This window comes from Hypomesus nipponensis, chromosome 18 (assembly GCF_054491055.1).
Source record: "Hypomesus nipponensis isolate SF chromosome 18, ASM5449105v1, whole genome shotgun sequence".
NCBI lineage: Eukaryota > Metazoa > Chordata > Actinopteri > Osmeriformes > Osmeridae > Hypomesus > Hypomesus nipponensis.
Window position 1 is genome coordinate 14826346 of NC_140378.1, and position 16155 is coordinate 14842500.

General features: G+C 42.9%; 1 protein-coding gene across 2 annotated transcripts in view; it reads left to right on the plus strand.

Annotated features, from left to right (window-relative positions):
* The first annotated feature begins 4 nt into the window (after nt 1–4).
* The window catches only part of mib2 (MIB E3 ubiquitin protein ligase 2), a 27727-nt gene continuing 11576 nt past the window's right edge, over nt 5–16155 (plus strand). Inside the window, exons 1-6 of one of the 2 annotated variants that reach the window (XM_084679980.1) lie at nt 5–556; nt 7074–7451; nt 8471–8642; nt 14073–14179; nt 15739–15933; nt 16082–16155. The exon at nt 16082–16155 is cut by the window's right edge and continues 69 nt beyond it. In XM_084679980.1, the coding sequence (XP_084536106.1) occupies nt 7229–7451; nt 8471–8642; nt 14073–14179; nt 15739–15933; nt 16082–16155 (771 nt within the window). In that variant the 5' untranslated portion in view covers nt 5–556; nt 7074–7228. Of the gene's footprint in view, nt 557–3928; nt 4079–7073; nt 7452–8470; nt 8643–14072; nt 14180–15738; nt 15934–16081 lie in introns of those variants that run through there. The other variant, XM_084679979.1, reaches the window with a different exon arrangement.

The window sequence follows — 16155 nt, forward strand, 5'->3', positions numbered from 1 at the left end:
CGTAACGTGAACGTCGTATTGATTAGTTTTCATTGCATAGGGATTATGTAACTGTCAAGGATGACTGCGCACATTTTACCATTTAAAATGTACAAATAGTTACACTATTTTTGCGCACGTGCGCTTAGTTTCTTGCCACGTCGTTATTATTTGGTGGCTCGAACTCGCTCAATTACACCAAGAACGATATTTATTTGGCAAATAGCAATCCCCCCCCCCCCCCAAAATCGTTTAGTTAACCAAAATGGTAGGCTTGACTAATTTACAATGACTAATATTTTCGTTTGTTGCTTCACAGGCTTAATACCACACTGGCGGTGCCAGACAGCAAGTGATCAAGGCATGTCAAGTGACGCACTGCACTGCCTGAATTATGTGGGTGTGTTGCTTGTTGTTGGCTATGAGTGTGTGTCGGTCTCGAAGCAAGCTATCTTTGCTAGCCTGTTAGCTAACATCACACACACCCGCAAGCGAGCGAAACAAAAAGCTGTCAACATGGCCTTGAACGCTTTTTTAGAACTACATCCAGCCACAAATCAAAGACGTTTCGTCTAACGTAAGTACACTATGACAAAAGCTCAGATAGAAAAAAACACTTGCTTAGGTTGTTTTCATGTGCTAACGGTAGAGCTAGCTTGATCTGACAGTGTGTTTGAATGCAAGCGCTGCCACTTACACTCGGCTAGCTAGCTACTTGGTTAGCTAGTTTGTAAGTCATAGGCACCATTGCATGCAATATCACTCTAAAACCTTGCTCAGTTAACGTTATCAAGCGAGATGTATTTAGTCCATTATAACAGATGCAATCTAAGCAAGCAAACATATCAAATGTCAGAGTTTAATCATAATGATTGGCCCTGACCGTGTTTTACTTTAAATCCACGCGGCTCATGTATATAGCCCTGTCATTTCAGTGGTTGGAGAAGGTGTAGAGGTTTTGACAGTCTTTTGTCAATTTAACATGCTTGCGGTCTGGAACCCGATGGATGAATTTTAAATTGTATGATTTATGTGCTTTCTATAAAGGTTAATGATCAATGTGTAAATGCATAACAATTGCTAGATTTTTGTTGTTGACTGGAATAACCACAACATAATGTATTAGCATGAACAATGGAACTTAGGGTATTAACGAAAGCTCCAGGTCTATGGACATGGATGGGGGTGACTTGTATTATGGATGTAGTCTAGTAGAAGAGTAGAATTTGATTTACATTAACTCAAGTCTGTCACCCAACGTATTTGTCAGTGAGCCTTTAGTCAGTGTGACTTTAAGAAGTTAAATCAGTTCTAAAACTGCCACCACATATTTTAACATTTGTTCTAGACTCAGCTGATGAGTTTGTACCACAAGTTTACCCCAAAATAGCTCTTGCAAATATATTCTTGCTGTTGCAGAACATTTTTGCAAATTATTATTAACTGACATTGTTTTATGATTAGCTGTTTAAGGACTGTGAGATATTCTTAGTTTTAAATATTGGGATATTCATCATAAAGGCCACAATTTTGGGACCACTTCACGTTTTGGTAGATCATTAGATCAAATGTGGTCCACCCGTTTGTATTCCACAAAATGAATAGAACAACGTACTTTTATCACCTGGGACCCGCGGTGTCCCTGCAGCAGAGGAGCTGTGTGAACTGAACGCCTCTTCTGTTCCTGAACTGTCCTGTCTGGCTCATTGTACAGACAAAACTGTCTTTGTTTACGAGACAGAGAGCAGAGTATAGCAGACTTCATTACAGAAGTCTGTCTCCTCTGCGGCTGCACGCCACCACCCCTTTCATCCCCCTTTCATTGGCCAGTCAGCGGCTAGGGATATCAGATGCATATGTGTCAGTGGTGTCTTGAGTGCCAGTGTCCAGTAGTATGCAGTGTGGTTGGTAGTAAAACATACCTCTCACAGTTGTTGCCACAAGGACTGTTCAAGGCTGAAAGTGTGTACGTGTGCATAGACACATACTATTTCCTCTGCCTTCCCACTAACACACACACATTTGTACAGCCAACCAGGAATTGAAAATTAGAATCATGGCAGGTGCTCATTCATCAAGTCCCCCTCTTCCCCCGCCCATTTCCTTCTCCTAGAAAGGCACACTCCCCTCTACAAACACTCCGCCTCTCCCTTTCTCTACCCTGCTCTCATCACCCCTCCCCCTACTCTATATTCCCTGCCCGTCTGTTGACTGTATCCCTGGGGTATGAGGAAGGCAGGCTGTAGAATATTGTCTTTCTTACCTACATGTTTTGTGTGCGTATGTTGAGCGGAGCATACATACAAGTCCAAATCAGCTTGAGTGTATGACAAAGGTGGTGTGTGTGTATAGTACTGGTCGGCCTGAATGCGTTGCTTATTGGACAACCACTCTGCCCCCCCTGTCAGCTTCCTCCTCCTCCTCCTTTGATAATCCTTGCTGACACGGCGCACAAAGGACTAAACGCTGGCCGCATCCTTCCTCCAGCAGTGCTCTCTCCACTCTCCCTGCTGCACTCTCCTCCTCTTCCTCCTCCAGCTCTGATTGAATCCACCCTGGCTGTCTTCCTCACTGACGGTAGCAGCACCATGCTGTTGCCGTAACACTGTCCTTCCTGCCTGTGTTGCTGCTACATCACGTCTCTGGAATACTCGGCTGCCTCTTCCTCCTCCCCCTCTTCCTCTTCATCTGGTCCATTCTGAGGGCTCCACGGAGCAGGATTCTCGCCTCCAGGCATTCGTTTGGCTTTTTCTTTGCTGGAAAGGGTTCCAGTTACTGGTGGGACTGGCGGTCTCACTCACCATCTTGCACAAGGAGCCGAGTCCTCTCCTCCCCCAGGTTTTTGTCTCTTGCTCGTCGTGCAAAAATCTATTCCAACAGGTAAACCCGTGTCTCAAGCTTTGTATATTTAGCTAGCTGCAATGACATTCCCAGGGACGTGAAAACACTATATGGTATTTCAGACTGTTTTTCTCCTAATGCACCTTTGTTAGACAATGCAGTTCATTTCTTGTGCTCTCACTTTTGCCGTTCTCACTTTATTGTTTTGGTTCAAAGGCTCATTGAATATTAATGAGTGTGTTTGTTTTTCGAGTAATTCTCTATTAAATGAAAGACTCTAGCCTACATGTATACCGCATAGTTTTTTTTATTGGTTTAAAATAAATATTGGATCCTTAGGCCATAATATAATATTCAGGGCACATATAACGAGAGACCTATGATACATGAGTATCATCAATGAAGCAAGCATTACCATGACTACGGTATTAACACTGTGCTATGTAGCCCACTGCTGAAAACTGTAGTAAAGCCAGCAGACAGGCATCTGATCACCTGCAGTTGTTGTGTAATAAGCAGGGGATCACACACTGGCACATGTGTTTGCTAAGACCTACAAATAGAAACCCGTTGTTGCTCCCCTCTATTTCTATGACTGTGCTTAAAGGTCTTCATTAGGAACATTGTGTGGCAGAACTCGTTTGTCACTCGTTTGTGCAAATATAGGTGCCAAGATGGATGTTTTGAGCAGAATAGATAAGCTATTCAGGATATCTGTTCTTGTGGAAACATACCGTTTGTTGTAGATAACTTAGTATAAGATTTGAATTGAGCCAATAGAGCCATCTATTCAATAGGTTTCATTCCAGCTCAGTATTGTAGGTGCATTTCTGGGTTAGTCCTAATCATGGTCACAAAATGGTTCACGAGGTCTAATGGAGTATCATGTTTTTTTTTTCTTTCACACCCTCCCTTTTCCTTCCTTGCGAAACAGGCAAGTTTGTCACCAATAGGGAGTCGGGCATGCTCTGTCCTTGAGAAACTCAGATTGTCCCAAAATTGTCACCCAAAAACGAACCCAGTCTCAAAACATAGAGCAAAGTTCACAGCAAAGCAAATACTTTGTCAGAAGCTTGTGGAACCGGTTCATTCCCCTATTAGCAGGGGAACAGGTCCATAGGACTCAAGTTCTTAGAGCAAAGATATTGGGTATTCACATTGGCCAGCCTTTGACTTATCAGCACAAGGTTTATGGTGTGCAGCTATACTGGAGTCCAACCATCGAAGATGTTCAGAAATGGACTTAAGATCATAGGGAGTAAGTTCTATTTTGATTTGACTGTTAAATGAACAATTTATTTAATATACACATATCAGTACAGTGTATCAATACATATCTCTGAGAATAGACTTCACTTCTCTGCATATTTGTTATTATTTCCATTCTTTGGATATTGAGTAGTCCTTAGTCACTGTTTATGGTGCGCATGTCAAGGTGTATGCAACGTATGCATTCGTATGTGCTTGTGTGAGGGAGCATGCGCCTGCCTGCCTGTGTGCCTGTCTGTCTGCCTGCCTGCCTGTCTGCCTGCGAGAGGCCCCTCAGCAGTGTGGCCAGCCCATCTGTTGTAGGAGGCAGAGAGCGGCTGCTTGTCGCTGTCCTGGCCCTCAGACACATATTGGCAGAGATAGCTTGCTGGCAGGTGGCCCGCCCAGGGCTCAGCGCACTCCTGGGAAGATGGCCGCCCCATGGCCCTGGCCCGCCACCTCTGCTGCAGCCACCGGCGCCCTCTTACCCAGAGCACAGGCCTCTGGACAGCCCGACGGAACACTGTCCGTTCCCGTCCTCTTGCTATCAGGCTTTTCTACTTTATAAGGTGTTATAGATAAGATTAGGCATTGGATTTATGGTCATGGCTGTTGGCTATGTTTCCTATAAATATATATAACAGTTCTTTGCTTACAGTTTTACAGTTTTTGCCTGTGGTTTTATCAGTAGTGAAACAATAATGCCTTTAGAATGACCTTGCTTGTCTTTGTTCTGCTGTTGCTACTAAATCTAAAAGATTATTTTCCCCCTCACTAATCACAATGTGACTAAGGATACCCAAGGGAGTTCTAATATTGATTCTCAAAAGGTACTCCACAGCCCAGTGTGAGCGGCCCATCATTGTGCTCCTCTGAAGCTGGGATGAGAGCCTGTCGTGTAGGCAGTTCCCCCATGCTGGGATTGTACTGGGCGGAACCAGCTCTAGCCTGTTTAACATGGATGAGATATCAGTATACCCTTGTAGGTCTAACGGAAGGTCCTGTTGAATTGAAAGCACAGTCAATTCAGTGGGGGAGTTCCCCTTTGGAGTGGCATGCCCGATAGGGAGTCAGGTGACTGAGCGGTTAGGGAGTCGGGCTAGTAATCTGAAGGTCACAAGTTCAATTCCCGGCCACACCAAATGTTGTTGTGGGCAAGGCACTTCACCCTACTTGCCTCGGGGGGAATGTCCCTGTACTTAATGTAAGTCGCTCTGGATAAGAGCGTCTGCGAAATGACTAAATGTAAATGCGTGTTCTTCTTTCAATTCTGCTCTGCCAGGGGTGGGTTTCCAAACCAAGGGATACTCGTTCAGACATAAACACAGATGTTCCACACCTTTTCTATGTGCTGTCTATTCTGAACAGGCCTCCTGGCTCCTTGCTTGGGCTGTCTGTTGTTAAAGGGAGGGAGGCGGTCGCTCCGGCCCGATATGTCAACATCGTTATAGTGGCCGATTGACCGATGCGCTTTCTCTCTCAGGAACACGATTGAAATTGGCCAATGTGAGCTCGTTTTTGGTTCCTTGTCATGAAGCCCTGTTATTTATGGAAGCCATGGCAGTTGTAGTTGTTATTTAGTCATAAGTGAACTGGGCTACATTGGCCCAATTTCAGCACATTGGTTCTCCAAACACTCAGATAGAGAAACACAGAGCCCAGCATGGTGGTCAGGCCGATATCAAGGAATTTCATTAGAGGGATTTGGAGAACAGGGGGATTGAAGATTGGTATTTTTCTGTAACTTCTGTCTCATAAATCCACTTGTGATGTACCCACACCATTGACCATTGAGACCAGGTTTATATCTAAGCTGTGATTTTGGCATGGAGATTGACAGCATAAGCAGCCTGTTGGTCCCTCTCTGATCCTTAATCCCATATGTTTTAATGCTTAACCAGATGCTTTTAATACCAATATGACACTAATCTCCATAAGAACACTATAATCTCTAACATGCTATGCTCATTTGATTGTTCTGTTATGTCTGGATTTGGATGCAGTTATTCCACACGATTCTGCAAGATACACTGCAGGATTCAGATTGCCGTTGTTTGAATAACACTATCATCATCCACTGTATTTCGTTTTTGAGTGTGAAGCCTCCTACTGTAGGTAGTGGGGTGAGGTTTTGTCATAGTTGTAGGTTCCCACTGTGTTGGAAATGGCGAGTGTGAAATAGTTTGTGAATTACTGTAGTGGAACTTCAGATGAGATCCTCGGACCTGCTGTGGATTAGCCAACCATCTAAATGAACCAAAATAATAATTTACCACTTGAATCAGGCAGGCTTAAATAGTATGTCTTCCATTAATCTCTAACTCTCTTATTGGGATCACACATGATTGTATACATACACACACTACATATTACGAGGGCTTTTGCACAGAAGGCTGCCCAGACTGTAAATGTACCATAGGGACACAAGTTGACCCTCATTGCTCTCACCGATTTCTCAGCAGAAAGACATTCTCCTTCCCTATGACGTTTGACATTTAGTCACCATCTGGTCAAGTTCTGGGTGACTCCATTAAAGGCTATCGGGCTATTATTGTCCGCCCTTACTGAGGGGGACATGCCTATTATTGCGCTGACACATCCCGCCACACGAACAACCACTTCCTGCTTTTGTTCTAGTTTCAAGTGACAGGCAACATGCATTCTAAATGGCAGAGTCATCAGTGGGCCATGCCTGGCTGTGTGTGTGCTGCTTCTTTGTCAGGTCAAAGCTATAGAGATGATCAGCAGGGTGTGCAAGTGGGTCAATCATACAGCAATCTGCCCTGTGATTACCCAAACATGTGTAATTACAGGGCAGATCTTCATAGTTCATGCCACAGGTTTGTCTGTTTCTTCAGTTGTCAGTGAGTAGTTGTCTCAGAAGACTTGGATTGATCCACATACAGTGTCTTTTGCATTACCAGAGAAGGCCGTTGTTGAAGAGTAGAAGAAGAAGAAAAAAAGTGACCTGCCAATAAACATATCTTTTTGTTTCTGTTCCATAGTTACCCCTGATCTGTTCCCGGACACCCCCCTTGTGACGCCCCTGTCCTCTGGGCGGGCCGGCCCTGCTCCGCCGAGGGCCCGGAGGCGCAGCAGCACTGAGACTGCAGCCAGGCCCCGGCCCTCTGGCTCACCAGCCCCCCCCAGCAGGGGCAGCATGGAGGTGGGTATGCGTGTGGTGCGTGGCTTAGACTGGAAGTGGGGGAACCAGGATGACGGCGAGGGCCACGTTGGCACCGTGGTGGAGATCGGCAGGCAGGGCAGCACCACCACACCGGACAAGACGGTGGTGGTGCAGTGGGACAGCGGCACCCGCACCAACTACCGCACTGGTTACCAAGGCTCCTACGACCTGCTGCTCTACGACAATGCTCAGATTGGTGAGCACATTTCATATGGTTGTTGAGTGGTAGCCCCTCTTAACATACAGTAACATATCTTACTGTATGTTTTGGATCGTTTAGTCATGCATTAATAATGTATATTTAGACATGTTTCTTTATCATGTCTGTGACTCAAGTAAGCCCCCTCAAGCAATTATTCTTTTTGTTCAACGTAGCAGAGCAAAGGCCAGCTTTTTCCATTAGCGATACATCTCTATTTTGGAATTGAATAGCACACACTAATGCAGGATTCATCTGCAGTCTGCTCCATTACTATCAGCATCTTTTGCCTCAGACTCTGAGCCTTCAATTACTGGAGCGAAATAATAGAAAGGGAGGAGAGTTCAAAAGGGAGAGGGAGAAAGCTAGTGTCAAGTAAGAGCATCTGTTTGTCATCTGTTGTCATTTGCTGTATTTGATCTAATCAAGGACTGACTCTAAGTAACAGTTTTTAAAGGGAGTTCAACTGAATATTCTTTGTTATGCAAGTGTAATTGTAGACCTTCTGTAAGGTTCCAAAGACAAGATAATTCACTTGATTTTGTATTTGTTTTGAATGGAGATTCATCAATGACAAATGATAATATCAACAATTTGAGTGAAAAGTTGATTCTTTGAAAAACATACATGGATAGCTAGATAGCTAGATATCTTAGGATTTCGTATTGCCCAATTCTGCTTTAATGATGGCGTGCACTCGTGCTGGCAGGGAAAATGCAAAACCTGATGATCCCGGCATGATTTGACAAGGTTTTAAAGAGCTTTTTGGGATGTCACTGAATGCTTGGCTTTCAATTCCCCCATGACATATTCAGTGTGGTCTCAGACCTTTAGGCCGTACTGTATTAATGCCATTTATATTTTGTCATATTTAACATAAAATGTATGGACCCTTTGAGCTGAATTTGCAGCATTTAAAATTCAGACCAATACCTATAGGTTTTAAGACACATTTTTGACAAGAACTATTTTGCTTGCAGCCTAACTTGACCCCCCCACCTCTCACACTCCCCCAGGTGTACGCCACTCAAACATCATCTGTGACAGCTGCAAGAAGCACGGCATCATGGGAATGCGCTGGAAGTGTAAGGTGTGCTTTGACTACGACCTGTGTACGCAGTGCTACATGAACAACAAGCATGACCTCGGCCATGCCTTCGAGCGCTACGAGACTGCACACTCGCAACCGTGAGTACAGGACCACATCAGCTGTCATGGGGGTTCTGGGTAATATCAGAAAACAAACACTGACTCAGCAGTCTTGGATTCACCTTGATTGAAGTGTTATCTTAGGAATTTTCTCAGGACTATTTACACTATTTCCCCATATTTATCTGCATAGTAATTTAAGCATGGATGCCATGAGGTGATCCCTTTCCTCATCTGCCCTCATCCAGTCTTCTGCATCAGTTTATCAAGCTTCCAACCCTTGAGGCACTGTCTTAATGTCAACTGGCTGGACTGTGCCTATTTTAACTACGTGAGGTACACTGCATAAAATGGGGCACAGAATTTGCCTGTATTATACCAGTCAAGGGAACTTTTTCTGCAGTGTGTGCTCATTAAGTGTTGAAGGGCCCTCCTCAAGTTTGAAACTTACAATGTTTAAAATGTCTCAGGAGTCACCCGTTCATGTATCTCTTTATGTTGTGAAAATAGTCTTCCCAGTAATATTGCAACTAATAATTGGAATAGAGTAGAAGTCACTCAGTAATATAGTACATTTCTTTGTTAAACCCATCCCTTTTATCATATCATAATTGCTATAGTCTCCTCAAGTGAGTTGGCAACCTAATTGGTTGATAGATGGAGAAGAAAGAGCAATCCAACTCATCTTTTCTGGCTGTCTATACTGTTTAAAATCTCTCAAGTCCAAATATTTTGTTTCCTCTCTGGGGTTTCACCTAAAATATTCAACATGAGGTAAAGCACAGAAGCTAGGAAAACGTACTTGACTTCAATGGTTTTCTGGTCTCCTACAATGTAGATATGAAATTCAGTTGGCCTATTATTCAGCCGTGACCTTTGTTAAAGTTATGACACTTTGCATGTTTCAGTCCCTCGTCTCACCTCGTCCCCTACCTCGGGCTTCTCTTTTTTGCTATTGATTTCTCATGGAGACTGAATGTTGGCTCAGCAGTGTCCTTCATGAAACCCCAGAGTGTTTGGATAGGACAAACACCTCAGTGTAAGTCCTTCAGACAGCTCTGAGGATGGATCACATCCCTTTTTCTTGGAGCTTTTTCAAACCAAGGCCAGAGCATTCTCTCATTCGGGCTCATTTATCATGAGCCATTCCGTTATCATGGAAAAAGGCTGTTCTGAAATACGAGTGATGGTTTTAATCAGTTTTTAAGGAATCATTTACGTTTTTTAATTGTCGCCTGCACTAATTATATTCTTGTTTTGCTCTTATTAACAAGCAATTATGTGAGACATCTAAACCTTTCTCCTTTCATCAACATCTGAAATATAAACAAACTACAAATGTTATGACTGATAAGTCAAGGAAACAGTTTTCAGGAATGTTTACCAAGGTTGTCTCAACTTCACCAAATACCAGCGAAGATTGTACAATACACAATAGAAAGGGTAATTGGAGTGATCATCTTAACAATGAAAAGATCTACAACACCTAGGTTTTAAATTGTGTACAACCTGTCTTGTACAGCTCAAACAACTGAATCAAACTCAACTTTGGTACTCCCAAATTATAACAGATATAACAGTAAGGGGGGAAAAAAGGGTTTAAAGTAGGTCTCTCGACTCTGAATAGAACAATGTCAGCCTCATTATGAGGCGTGAGATGTAACCCTGGGAGACATCTTGATCATGAATGGATATATTTTGGTCTAAAGTGGCATAAGAGCCTGTGACTCATCTGAAGTCAGCCCGCAAGCACTGATGTGAATGGACCCTTCAGACATCTGTGGCCTTGTGAAGAGGACACATGACGAATGGAGTGTTAGACGGATGAAGAAGAAAGAAAGAAAAAAACCCCACTGTTCACTCTTACGCAACCATCGCTCTGGATGAGGGGTGTTAAACTATTTGTTGTATCCAAGACGGTTTATCCACAAGCTCATTTTCTTTGATACAGAAGTCGTAGACTTCTGCAATACAAACAACAGGCAATTGGATAGGTGTTTCACTTCTCTTCAGGGTATGTAAGTGTAAAAAAAGTTCATATTGTGATAGCCACAGAATGTGATTACTCTAAATCTTAACCTCACTTGCAGTTGATCTCTAAACCACTGGTACACATGGTATGTTGTGAGAAGTCTGAAGAACTAGACATTCTTTCACTTTTCTTTGTCAAGACAACAGCATGGAACATATGCATGAAATCTAGCTTGACATCAATGTTTTAACCCTTCTTCACACCATAGCTCATGTATTCTTTATTAGTTTGCCTATGAGCATTTTGCTATAGCAGCTTATGCTCTCCACATGCCATCCATACCTCTAAAGATTACACTCATGTTTCGGATTGATCTGGATCCTGTTTCACCAAAATCACTTTCAGTGTCTATCTCAAAAGCCTAGAAAATTCTAATGTCATTCAAAGCGCCTCTGCCTTGTCGGATATATTTAAGAACACACAGATGTTATAATGTTCCCAACTAGGGGGGGGGTTGAATTTAGTCAACTTCCTTCCCGAGAACGGCTCGTGTTATGGTGGTGAAAGCATTGGGCCATTCTCAGCATGATGTAGCCCAGCAAGTGGCTATGGGCTAAAAGAGTGGTAGCAGGATAGGCTAAAGCCAACAACGATTTCACTTACCCGTTGGTTGGGGGTTGGGTCTTTTGAGTAGAGCTGAACAAGCAGTGTGGAAGAACTGTATTGTAATGAACAGATTTACTAAATGGATTAGGGTATTAGAATTTTCATGTTAGCAGATTAGCAAGTTAGCGTGTACCCACACTGCAAATGTGTGGGAACTGCACCTTATTGTTTATTTAGGTTATGGTTTGAAAAGTGCTCTGTCACTATGGATATTAAAATAGCAAAATAATTCTGTCTGAACTCGAGTTTCATATGATCGAAATTACATTATTGTTAGTCGATCAATTTCGTTTGAGGTTTATTATAGTAACTGCCATATTGTGACGTGTGTAACTAATTGCGTGTTGACAATGTGCAGTGCAGCATATGGATGTCCATATGTTTGAAAGGTAAAAGCAACAGCAACTTCCCTGTTGGTTAATCGGCTCGTGAGAGCACACACACATAGATACAGTGTCTCCCACGTAGACTTATTGTAATCCTTGTTCTGCACATCGTGCATTTCAGCACAGCCTCCTCACCTCTCCTCCTCCTCCTTGTGTGTTGGCCTTATTTGCCCCAAAGGAAATCTTGTCTCTGTCTCCTTGTCTTTATAGTTATTTAGAATTCTGTCCAATAGTGACCAAAGTCACCTTAAAAAGAGCTGAGTAAGAGAAGTTTGCAGACAGTTTCTACCATGGGTATCATGGTATAATTTAGCTGGCAAAGAAACATACTGTTGCTACTCCAGATGTCACATATCACCAAAGTGACTGGTAACTGTGGCCGAACAAATGCTGTAGTAATTTTAGTATGTCACTCAGTTACCAAGCATCTGATTTCCCAACAACTAAAAAAAAAACTCACTGGCGCTACCAATGACTGTCCTAAATTATGTTAGAAAAGTTGGAATTTCCCTAGTTTGTCCCTCGTCACCATATCCTCCTACAAGTTTCCCAGCTTGTCATGCCAGATGATGCAAATCATTCTCAGTAAACAGCTAGTAGGTCAAATGTACTGGTTCTGTTTTGATATGAACACACACACCAGCTTTCGTTAGGCCTCTGTTGTTGAGTTCAAAAGCTTACTCCTTTTTCCAGACTCTCCCTCTCTGTTACTCCTGACGACATGCCAACAGGTACTGACCCTGATCTGATTGGACATGAGGGGGGGGGGGGGGGGATTATTAGTCTACGTCCCTTTAAAGGATTGCTCCTCTCACTCTCAAGGTAGCTGTTTTAAGTAATGACTGAGAAACGTATCAACAAAGTCAGTTCCCTTCCCCTCAAGGACACCCGTTTCTGACAGGATCTTGATTGATTAAACTTGATTGTCTTTTAACATTAATGGGTTTTGAGTTGTTTGTTTGGATCACCAGACGTGACATATTGCTGTCAGACTAACAAAGTTACCTATTGATCACTCTGAGCATATTCTTAATCTACCCTTTCACTAAAATGAATCTCAGCCTAATTCATCTTAATCACTACATCTACCATATACAGATTTTTTAAAAGCATTTTGTAGGGTTGAATCCCCTCCACTAGCAATTAGACTAAAATGCCTTGTCTTATCAGTATGTATTGTAGATTAAAATATATGCTGGTCTCTTTAGACGGCCTCTCAACACAAGCTTAAGGGGCCATATGTTGTGTCTCCGTGTTGACGTGAGTGTACTCCTGGCACACACTCACACACACACTTCGCTTTGCTCTCTGGCAGTCTGATTCCTGATTGCCTGCTGTCTAGGGATTAGGCCCACAGCTCTGGGTATAGCCACATGCACCTAACCCTCAGCACAGTCCAGCCAACACTGACATATACGTCAGTCTACACTAAGCTACTCGGAAGCAAAGATGCTGCCTTCTTCCTGGTGTCTCTCAAGCAGACTGAGGTGAACGATACATAACCTGACTATCGCGCTGTACGGACTACAAACCTCTTGTCCAACCCATAGGATGTAGACATGTAGGGAAGGTGAAACCTCTCTATATCCCTGTGGAGGACTGCCCATAGGAGTCCTCTTTTTTTTTCTTTTTTTTTTTACACAGTGGATTCGTAAAAAGTCTTGCTAAAAGTCTACGATAGAAATGAAAGCTGGATGCTGAACCTGTCAAGAAAGTATGGGAATAGGCAGCTCTTTTGCACCGAGATCTGACCAAATTTTTACCATAAGGTACGTCTCCAAGGTTTTTGGTCTTTCTCTCTAAAATGACTATGAGCTTAAGTGTTTAAAAGAGACTTTTGACAGCCATTTCTCACTAGACTGTATCTACAGTTAAGTGGGTATATGGTATTTTAGGAATGTGTTTTTAATTTAACGTGGCTTATGTATATCTAAGCAAGTTCATTCATAAACAAAGACAATTTCTTGATTCAGACAAGCAATTTAGCAATCTCCCTTTTGCAAAAACCACATGGTATCCTTCCCTTTGTCTTCCAAACATTTCCACTGGTGTGTTCTGTTTTGTCTTTAAAGATGTCCCCCTTTTATTTGTATATATATATATTTTTTTTTTACGATTACACTGTAGGACTTGCTACACTGTAGCACTGTAGGCGTGCGTTTTAAGCTAGAGCTGTTAAATGGGGCATGTTTGTCTGTGCAACTTAGTGGGTGTATTATATGGACCAGACGGTTGGTTTACTTATAGAACACAGCGTCAGGTGTTCTTGTTATCCAACACGTTTCCGAGCAATGGGATATAGAAATGACCCATCAGTCATCCATCAGGGTTCCGGGAGATTAGACTTGAACTGAAGATTTCCAGCTCTGAGAGAGTTCTATAGCAGTGCTGTTCCAGTGCAGAATTTCATGGAGAATGTGGTTTTTGTACTTCTGGTCTTCACAGAGTGAGCTTGGCACCGAGGCAGAACCTCCCACGCATCATCCTCAGAGGAATCTTCCAAGGCGTGAAAGTAGTTCGTGGACCTGACTGGGATTGGGGCAGCCAAGACGGTGAGTGAGGGTAGCAAATGAACAGCCTTCACTCGTACTAACCAGGTCCTACCCGGCCAGCTATGGCTGTATGCCTGTTGACATTCTTTCACGTGAAAGTGTCTACAAGTGTTTTTTCCTCTGTCGAGTAACCTCATCCCCAACTTCATGTCTTTTCTCAATGTACTAAACCCAAACAGTGTAGTCATTCGTTTAAGGCAACAATTAGGTTTTATCTGTCTTATTTAAAGCCAAAGCCACTTGAATTTGTTACACAGATGCTCCTTAAGAGATGTGTTCACATCAAGTTTATTCATGATTTAGGTCATTGTTTGTTTTCCCTTTTGCTCGTTTTCCCAATATGTGTACTTGAATACACAAAGTAGTCTCATGAACTCTAATTATAGCATGTGTTGTAACTATGGGGAAGTAAAAAGATTTTTGGATTTATTTGCTGTTCTGAGATGGGGCGTTCTTGGCATCAGTGCCATGGGCTTCTGTGGATTCACATAACATTGAACATGGAGAGTCAAGGGAATTTAGCTCACAAGTCCCAATCCAACCCCTTTAGAGACTGCAGAGGTTTGTATGCTTAGTACTTACTCAGTTGTTATTGTACTTTCTTAAGATTGTTGTTGGCCCGAATATACAATGAATTAAAAACTGCAATTTTTGTCAGTTACAGTGAAGAAATGCTGTCAAGGTTACCGTCAAAACCCCCTTCAACTTTGTTGACAACAGACTGTGGGAGAAATTCAGCTTGTCATTGTTACATAGCTGTGTTGGGCTGCGTTCTCTCTTTTGGTTTCGCTTTGGGACTGACATTGGCTCCCTTCTGTGCTAGAGTACTGGTCGAATGAGTCAAAATGTCCTTTTGGTGTCTTTGAAAGCAAACCCCAAGGGTCTAGCTTAGTCAGTCATCAGTTTTTAATGGTGCATGTGGTCCTTTTCATAAGGACAGCTGATTTGATGCATGCTCTCAGGCATTGAGGTTACCTGTCCAACTGTTGGAATATTCTAGAGAGGTTAACCGTGCCATTGTCCGTTTGTGTGAACATGTTAAAAGAACATTCTGAAAACGTGTAAGATACATGACTACTGTATTTTGAACTATACTACTGGGAGGATATGATGACTTCATATTGGATGTGTTAAATCACCTTGTGTCATAGGGATCCTTCTTTTTGTCAGTATGTTGTCTTTCTCGCACACTTGCATGTTTCTGTTTTACATTTGTCCTATTTCCCCGAAATGTTTCTCTCATACAGATACATTATGTGCATCTTGTGGTGTATGAAATGTGGATGGGCAATTTTCTTTCGTGCGTTTCTTTATCCTATTAACATAACATTTTTGATTTTTCAATAGAAATTCCTGTGCAACCAAAGCACCCCACAACATCCCATAATATTCCTATGGTGTTGGATGATCTGTCTTCATTTTGTCGGTTTCTCCTGAGACTTTTCCCAAAGTAGCTCATTTTCTTGCTCTCTTACTCTCTCCAAAACTCCTACACCGTTGCCCTCTCCTGCTTGTGTGTGTGTGTGTGTGTGTGTGTGCCTGCCTGTGTGTGCGTGCAGGAGGGGAAGGCAAGGTTGGGAAGGTAGTGGACATTCGTGGCTGGGACACAGAGTCTGGCCGAAGTGTGGCCAGTGTCACATGGTCCAATGGCACCACTAATGTCTACAGAATGGGTCACAAAGGCAAGGTGGACCTCAAATACGTATCAGACGTCCAGGGAGGCTTCTACTACAAAGACCACCTTCCAAAGCTAGGTAAGCTACTTAAAACCCGGTTGGTCATAAGCTACAGTGGCTGAGAATAGTGTGCCTTGCTGATCAGCATTAAGGCTATGAAAGAGCGTGTATTGTAGACGTGTCAGTTCATGCCAACAGCATGACTTCTGTCGTGTGTGTGATTCAGGAGAGCATGCTGAGCTGCAGAGGCAGGAGAGTGCAGACAGCCACAACTTCCAGCAGGGAGACAAGGTGAAGTGT